Source organism: Phyllobates terribilis, unplaced genomic scaffold (genome assembly GCF_046119375.1).
Source record: "Phyllobates terribilis strain yellow unplaced genomic scaffold, ASM4611937v1 Scaffold_7__3_contigs__length_470593459, whole genome shotgun sequence".
Taxonomy (NCBI): Eukaryota; Metazoa; Chordata; class Amphibia; order Anura; family Dendrobatidae; genus Phyllobates; species Phyllobates terribilis.
In genome coordinates this window covers 157,655,467-157,664,253 of record NW_027362767.1, presented here as the reverse complement: position 1 = coordinate 157,664,253, position 8,787 = coordinate 157,655,467, and the positions used below count along the sequence as shown (strand labels likewise).

The following is an 8,787-nucleotide window of genomic DNA, read 5'->3' as shown; positions in this document are numbered from 1 at the left end:
TATAGTAGTTATATTCTTGCACATAGGGGGCAGTATTATAGTAGTTATATTCTTGTACATAGGCGGCACTAGTATAGTAGTTATATTCTTGTGCATAGGGAGCAGTATTATAGTAGTTATATTCTTGTACATAGGAGCAGTATTATAGTAGTTATATTCATGTACATAGAGGGCAGTATTATAGTAGTTATATTCTTGTACATAGAGAGTAGTATTATAGTAGTTATATTCTTGTAGATAGGGGGCAGTATTATAGCAGTTATATTCTTGTGCATAGGGGGTGGTATTATAGTAGTTATATTCTTGTACATAGGGGCAGTATTATAATAGTTATATTCTTGTGCATAGGGAGCAGTATTATAGTAGTTATATTCTTGTACATAGGAGCAGTATTATAGTAGTTATATTCTTGTACATAGGAGCAGTTTTATAGTAGTTATATTCTTGTACATAGGAGCAGTATTATAGTAGTTATATTCTTGTACATAGGAGCAGTATTATAGTAGTTATATTCTTGCACATAGGGAGCAGTATTATAGTAGTTATATTCTTGTACATAGAGAGCAGTATTATAGTAGTTATATTCTTGTACATAGGAGCAGTATTATAGTAGTTATATTCTTGTACATAGGGGCAGTATTATAGTAGTTATATTCTTGTACATAGGAGCAGTATTATAGTAGTTATATTCTTGTACATAGAGGGCAGTATTATAGTAGTCATATACTTGTACATAAGAGCAGTATTATAGTAGTTATATTCTTGTAGATAGGGGGGAATATTATAGTAGCTATATTATTGTATATAAGCTGATTTTGTATAGTATTTTTTTTCTATCAACATTTTTTTCTGATAATGGAGAAAATATCTATAGCTGAGTCTAAAAATAATAGTTTCACCTTATGAACCGAACGATTATATTTTCTGTATTAATCATATTTGGTTGTTAGTGTGTGTTGCGCAGCGTAAAGTTTTACGTTTACTGTGACATCTTATGGTAACTATAGGGTACTGCAATTTTTATAGTGATTTTTATAATAATATTATCGTTAAGTTGCACTTTTATATAGGCCGAGCACTTTATATTTTTCTTTTCAAAATTTTAATGCAATTGTTCCTCCCAGCAACAAAGCGCAATGAAGCATTGTGCATAGGACATTACAGCAGCACAGAGTATTTCAGTGTGGGGACAGTGACCTGTACAGTCATGTGATGATGTTAGTGAGGACAGGGGAAGGGGTATTCTCAGGAGGAGATTGGATGAAGACGACACACAAAAAAAGGCATCTTTCTCATCAGCATAAGAAAATACTTACACTGCAACCCTGAGCCTGAAAAATTATGAATACAGCTCTGGATGGATATTTGGAGTATGCAGAAAGGCAAGATCAATACGAGATAAAACCAATTATTTTATATAGCAGTATATGGATATTTAAGCTCAAACATGGTGTTGAAAAGTGGAGCTGCCCTTTAAGGTGACCTTGATTTATTAATATGTTCATACATAATTATCGAGAGTTAAATTATGATGTTCTTGACCCATGTCCATCTTTCGGCCTCCTGTCTACATCCTTGTCCTCTGACATCTGGAGTCCACTTCGTCCAATGGAAAACCTTTGAACCCGCCATGATCAGGCCTATGTGGCAGCATAACAGTACACCCCGTACAATCTCTCCTTCTGATTGGGGAACCCAAAACTCCTCACTCCAGGGTCAGGGAGTCCTCCACACCGTTCCCGAGGGTCTGTGATGGGGTAACGAACACTGCCATCTGACAGCCAGCCTCCGTCACAGTAATCCAGGCCAAAAAACTTCCAGGCTGCGTAAAGATGTCCAACCTTGGCGATCTCAGCCTTACGAGTATGGCAAGTTGTGGAAGCTTCTTGGAAGTTCATCGGGCCCTGGACAAAGTAGACGTATCCTACAAAATATATCAGCAGCTGGAGAGAACTGTGATAATATGGTGAAAAGAGCTCCTAGTAAATGTCCTGCGCTCTTCTTCATGGTAAAACCCAATCCTAGGGGAACTGACGCATTTTGGGGCTTTACTGCAGATTAAAATGCATAAGAAATTTACTCTACATTTGGATCTAGATTTGATAGCTGTGGGAAATAAGGTGACTCCGGTTTACTGTGGATCACATTGGGCCTGGACCTATGTAATCCAGACATTAATAATGGCGGCTAGAGCCAAGATGGTGTTGGAGTTCTGTTCTACATTAATGTATATTTAACAGAAATATTAGGTTAATTATTTAGTACTTGTTCTTCAAATTAAAATATATTCTGGGTTAAATTCTGCCGCATTTCAGGCTGAAATAATTAAAGGCAATTACACCCGAAACGCATAAACAATCACCCTGTTGTAATGGAGCATTATTGTATGTAATGGGAATGATGCATATTGCAATCTTACCATGGTTTCACTTTGACTCCATTTAGGATGGAGTTAGCGAGATGGTCTACACTTTGTCATGCATTTTAGGCTAGACTAAGGGCTAGAACAGCTAAGGCTAAGAGATATACTAAGGGAAGAGCAGCTAAGACAAAGGGTTAGACTAAGCTCCAGAGCAGCAAGACTAAGGACCAGAGTAGCTAAGACTTAGAGTTAGACTAGGGGCTAGAGAAGTCCACACTAAAGGCTAGATTAATGGCTACACTAAGGGCCAGAGCAGATAATACCAAGGGATAGACTAAGAATTATAGCGGCTAAGAGTAAGGGCTAGGGAAACTAAAAGTAAGGACTAGACTAAGGGCAAGAGCAGTTAAAATTTAGGGCTAGACTAACGGGTGGCGCAGCAAAGACTAAGGGCTATACTAAGGACTTGAGCAGCTAAAACTAAGGGCTAGAGTAGCTAAGACTGAGGACTAGACTAAGTTCTAAAGCAACATGGACTAAGCACTAAATTAAAGGGCCAGATTAAGGGTTATAGTGGCTGCGTATTAACATGAGAGCTGGACATTATAGAAAGTTTCCGTGGTTCTGTGCATACTTTCAGCGCTCCTATTCATACACTAATAATTCCAACCATACCTTTAAGTGCCGAGGTGAAGCAAAAGGCATCATATTTGTCTTTCAGCTTGTCTTTGGGGCCATAGCTGCGAATCCCCGGAGGTAGATCACCCCCACATGGCTCCCGTGTGACAATGACTGGGTAATGAACACTCCCTTCCAGGAGCCACCCTGCGTTACACCAGTCGAGGCCATCAGTCCAGGCTGCGAAAGACATAAATATAAGCCACCTCCTAATTATGTAATAGTTGATCATACACAACAATATGACACCCCGGTACCTTGGTAGAGCTGGGAGTAGGTGGCCAGTCTTCCATCTTGTTCTTCACAAACTTGCAGAGCCTCAACATAAGTAAAGCGATAGCGTCCCTCTTTGGACTGATATGGAAAGACGACCCCTAAAATTAATAGAAGACAGTTTTCTCAAGCCATTACATTGCCCCCACAAAGGAACTTCTATCAATACCTCAATATGTGGATTATTTTCTATAAATGTTAGTGCTATAGATGAGCTTAAAGGGGAACTCCACCTAAATATGTATTTACCCATTTACCAGTTTATTCAATGACTGGATTACAGGTTTTATCATTTTTAATATTTTGAACAACCTCTCTTGACTCCAATTTCATTTTTAAAGAGGATTTGTCATAGGGTGAAAAAATGGACAGTTTTTGCTCCTATTTCATTCCCGTGACTCCCTAGAGTATTCCGTTTTTTTATTTTTTAAATTCTGCAGTACGGTTCCTTTTAATTTAGTGCTAATTTTTCCGGTCTTTTCAATGGGATGTGGCTCCCAAGGTAGTAAGACAGAGCATCCTAAAGACGCGCCCTTGAGGATTTCATCGGCCCCACTCCCTCGGTAAAGATCATAAAAATTAGCACTAAATAAAAAGGTCTATATCTCTGAAACCCTATGGTGGATTTAAAAAAAAAAAAAGCAGAATACTCAAGGGAACAGTGGGACTAAAACAAGAGCAAAAACTGTCCACTTTTAACCTGGTGACAAATCCTCTTTAAGGATGACAACTGCTCATGCTAAGGTAAATGAATGAGAGTTGATACAGACCAGTTCAGTTGGAACATATAGTAGAATATGGCCAATATCAAGAGTGGAAAGTGATTCATATGTGGCTATATGATTAAACCCATCCTATTACACCCAAAACCAAGAAATTTTGTTTTGGGTGGAGATCCCTTTTAAATAGATATTCTATCTAGATCTGTGTTCAACCTTTAAGACTATCACTGATCTCCAGAAAGGGAGAATAGGTTCGAGACCATATCTAGAAGGAGTTTGTGTGGAGTCAATAGTCTACTAATGATTTGGCATAACTCAGTCTTGACTAACGCTCTACTCAAACTCTTGCTGATGATCACTGGGGGTTTCGGCGCTCAGACTGTCACCAGTTTAGCATTTATCATACATCTAGGACATATCTATATATATTGTTATCACACAACCTCGAACTATCCATATAACCTGAGGGCTTACCTTCTAGTTGTAGAGATAAAGTCAAGCTTTGGTCCTCCAAACCATTGACCAGTTCACATTTGTATCTTCCTTCATCTTCTAAGCTCACGTTGGTGATTATGAGAGACGCGTCCAGTCTATGGCTTCTCCTCAGTCTCACCCGACCCCTCAGCTTGTCGTAATTCTTGTGGTGCTGACCATTGGAGATGACAATCAGGTTCTCCAGGGGGTCTTCAGGATTGACCTTGCTCCATTTGACCTTATAGCTCCTGGGTCGTCGTCTCATGATACAAGGAAGGGTGACATTGGCTCCTCGTGTGCTGCGGATCACACTGTGGATAGGGTTGAGCAGATACTGGTTCCCTGTAGTGTAGTCTAAGGGAAAGAATACACAGAGATTGCATTCCCATCCAACCAAACTTTCTCTTTAGAGAAATTGTTTTCCTTAGCCTGTTGGGACCATGCCAGAAGAGATTACCTAAGTGAGTTCTTGTTTGATTACATCTCTGGATGACCTAATTGTTAAAGCGGTTGTCTAGGATTAGAAAAACATGGCCGCTTTTATTATGAAACAGCACCACCCTTAACCATTGAAATTAACGCATCTGAACTCCAATACGACGCACAACCCATGGTCAGGGGTGGAGCGGTTTTGAGATAAAGCAGCAATGTTTTGCTAATCATGGTCAGCCCCTTCACTAAGTTGCCATGAATATGTATTTTTTGCTGGGTGTAAATGCCGGTGTGATCCTGACCCCAACATTATTTTTATTTTGTTTCTGCGCCTCTCAGTTCCTGAGATATAGACCCCTCTTTCCAGTATGTAAGTGTAGTATATTTAGCCAAGTAGGTATGGTCCGTAAGAAGTCACCCACAGAAAAGAGTTGAAGACTACACCCACTTGACTTAAAAGACTAGATTTAATCACAGGGAATAAAGGGCCATATCTCAGGAACGGAGAGGCGCAGGAACAAAAGAGAAACATCGCGGGATTGATGAAAACAGCAGCATTCACACCAGGTAAAAGAAAAAAATACATATTTTTGGGCAAGTAACAGGTTCCCTTTTATTGCATTAGTCAGGCCTAGGATCATGGAAAGGAGATGGGGCAAGGAGATGTCCCAGGTTAATAAGGCTTTATTACTGTTAACAAGCGCTATAAGAGGGTCCCTTTTCATCTTTGTTATGGGGCCCCATCTAGCCCTGTCGTCACAGCCATTGCTCAAAAATTCCCCCCCGTGAGACTTTCAAACCAGCAACATTAAAATGTTTCAGCATTTGTAGGGGCTCTAAAGTGCTCTTCAGTTCATTTTGGGAATTGGTGGACGTCCCTAATGATATGTCACAGGGTAGATATCCCCTATAAGGAATCCTAATCCAGGAGATCCAGGAGATCAATGGGCATTCAATGAATTCAAAGTTCAAGCACCCTTTAATTTAAAAAAAAAACCAAAGTATATTATATCCCCCATTTTGGACATTACACCCAATAAATGAACCCCGGACCCTCAGACCTTGGTTCCGGTTGGCGTTGTGATTGATGCTGTGATCTTGGAAGGAGACCGAGGAAAAGAGTAGGAGCAGAAGAATGTATGATAATTCCATCCTTGAAGGAAACCCTCGATGTAGTGACTCAGTCCAGCAGCTGGAGGATGATGAGATCAGATGTTACGCTGATTTGCCAGAATCACATTTTAACCCTTTAAGATCTACAGGTGTTTATCGTCACCCGGCTTTCCCAGGATACTGAACTGCTGCACTGCTAAACAATGTGGAGTGATGGGAGATGTACCGCTGGGTGGGACAACAGGAGATCGATGGTCACCCACTATCCCTGGCTCCTGGAAAAACGATTCTATTATCCCACCATTCAGACTGTGCGTCTAAGTCTCAGCATTTCAGATGCGATGACTTGACAAGATTGGGAATCATAGTGTGTGTGGGGGGCTTTTGGGGCATCATTATGTGTGTTGGGCTGTGGGGACATCATACTGTGTGTGGGGTTGTGGGGACATCACACTGTGTATGGGGGACTGTTTGGGAATCATATTGTGTGTAGGGGGTGGGCTGTGGAGGCATAATACTGTGTGTGGAGGATGTAAGGACATCATACTGTGGGGGGTGCTGTGGGGGCATCATACTATGTTAAGGGGTTATGTGTGACATCATACTGTGTGGTGGGGCTATCATACTGTTTTGGGGGAGCATTGTGGGAGCAGTAAACATTGCCGGGGGCACTGTTGATCATCATACTGTGTGTGTGGTGGGGGAATTAATCGTATTGGTATCATACTGTGTGGGGAGGGCATTTTGTGACAATCATGCTCTATGGGGGCCATGAAAGGGGTATCGTACTGAGTGTGAAACCTAAGGGGCTTTAAAAGTTGGGAGGTATGCCCTTCTGAGACTGCACCTATGCAACATGACCTACCTACTACTGTAAATTTTGGGTGGAGAAGGAAGTGGGGCTTAATTAGGACTTTTCATATGGGCCCCATCATTTCTATATACACCCCTCATCCAATCCTATCGTGTGTGATACTGTCTGCCGAGCACTCGTATCATCTTCTTACCATGTAATACCACTTCTACGCCATTCTCCAACCTCCTCCCCTCTGGATATAGTGGATGCGGTGAGTCTCTCTGTGTGAGTCCTGGTGGCGCTTTAGTCCTTGGTTCCTGTATGTGACTTCTGACTCCGGGGTCGCTCCTGTCCCTGGTCCCAGTGTGTGATTCTGTGAGTCCTGGTCAAGTGTCTCTTCAATCCCAGGTCCCAGTGGGTGAGTCCTGGTCAAGTGTCTCTCCGATCCCAGGTCCCTGTGGGTGAGTCTCTGTTTCAGTACAGGCCCAGTATCTCGTTGGTCAATTTTTGCGAGTTCTGATCCAGTGTTGATCCAGTTCCTGGTCTTTGTGTGTGAGTTTCTATGCAAATTCTCATCCGGTGATGCTCCAGTTTCTGGTTCTGGGGTGTGAGTCTATGTGTTAGCCATGGTCCTAGTATCACTCTGGTCCCTATGTGTGAGTCTGAGTACTGGCCCAGTATCGCTTCAGTCCTTGTGAGTCCTGATCCGGTAATGCTCCAATCCCTGATCAAAGGGCATGAGTTTCGTGTCCTGATCCCGGTGTCGCTCTGGTCCCTGTGTGAGTTCTGGTCCTGATGTCGCTCCAGTCCTTGTGTATGAGTTTTGTATGAGACCTGGTCTTGGTGTTGATCCGGTCCCTGTTTGCAAGTCTCTGTGTGTGTCCTGGTCTTTGTGTCACTCTGGTCCCTGGTTCTGGGGTGATAGTCTCTGTGTAAGTCCTGGTCCGGTGTCGCTCCGATCCCTGGTCCCTATGTGGGAGTCTTGGTGTGAATCCTGGTTCTGGTGTCACTCTGGTCCCTGGTTCTGGGGTTTCAGTCTCGGTGTGAGTCCTGGTCCGGTGTCGCTCCAATCCCTGGTCCCTATGTGGGAGTCTCGGTGTGAGTCCTGGTTCTGGTGTCGCTCTGGTCCCTGGTTCCGGGGTTTCAGTCTCGGTGTGAGTCCTGGTCCGGTGTCGCTCCGATCTCTGGTCCCTATGTGTGAATCTCTGTGTGAGTCCTGGTCTGGTGTCGCTCTGATCCCTGGTCCCTATGTGGGAGTCTCAGTGGGAGTCCTGGTTCTGGTGTCGCTCTGGTCCCTGGTTCCGGGGTTTCAGTCTCTGTGTGAGTCCTGGTCCGGTGTCGCTCTGATCTCTGGTCCCAATGTGCGAGTCTCTGTGTGAGTCCTGGTCCCGGGGCTGCTCCTGTCCCTCAGATGTCCCACGTGTCTTCTCCTGCCGCCCTTCTGTTGTGTGGTCAGTAAACATTTTGTGCCTGTCGGTCACTTCCCCTGTGAATAGATGACAATGGAGGGGGGACAATGGGCCTTTGTTGTGGGCGTCAATGCTTGGACTGTCTGGACCGGCTGATACACAGGCTCAATACTGGGGAGAAATGTCAGCATGTGGCTGGAGGATCTAGACACCTCTGTCCAGCCCAGTGTCCCACTCACAGACTAGAAAGGGGCCCAGTGTTCCCAGTAACCTTTGGACGCCTCGTTCCCCAGCAGCGATAACATAACATCCGGCGCCTGCAAACTGTCCCCCAAATCTCAGCCGACACCACTCACCCCAAGGATATCAGGAGGATGATAACCAAAGAGCAATGTTCCCATTCACTAACAGCAAGCAGAGATCTGAAAGCTGGGTTCAGTATAAGGCTGTATCCCCTTTAAGAGTGAAAGCAGCCAAGTGTAACAAATCCTCAGCTGTTAGAAGTATTGGATCTATACAGACACATCA

At 43.4% G+C, this 8,787-nt stretch overlaps 1 protein-coding gene across 1 annotated transcript; it reads right to left on the bottom strand.

Moving 5' to 3' along the window:
• Positions 1 to 1,412: 1,412 nt before the first annotated feature.
• On the bottom strand, positions 1,413 to 8,340 carry HAPLN2 (hyaluronan and proteoglycan link protein 2). The gene is made up of 6 exons (XM_073637661.1): positions 7,062 to 8,340; positions 6,003 to 6,133; positions 4,510 to 4,863; positions 3,298 to 3,414; positions 3,038 to 3,220; positions 1,413 to 1,924 (listed from the first exon to the last, which is right to left on the bottom strand). Exons 2-6 carry the CDS (start codon positions 6,091 to 6,093, stop codon positions 1,641 to 1,643), a joined length of 1,029 nt encoding a protein of 342 aa, XP_073493762.1. The 5' UTR covers positions 6,094 to 6,133; positions 7,062 to 8,340; the 3' UTR covers positions 1,413 to 1,640.
• Between the last annotated feature and the right edge of the window lie 447 nt (positions 8,341 to 8,787).

Excerpts from the sequence above, each read along its gene's own strand:
- HAPLN2 (XM_073637661.1), bottom strand. The coding sequence starts at position 6,093 with ATGGAATTATCATACATTCTTCTGCTCCTACTCTTTTCCTCGGTCTCC. Across the intron at positions 4,864-6,002 it reads CAACGCCAACCGGAACCAAG|ACTACACTACAGGGAACCAG; the intron begins GTCTGAGGGTCC and ends TCTTTCCCTTAG. Across the intron at positions 1,925-3,037 it reads CTTCACCTCGGCACTTAAAG|GATACGTCTACTTTGTCCAG; the intron begins GTATGGTTGGAA and ends TATATTTTGTAG.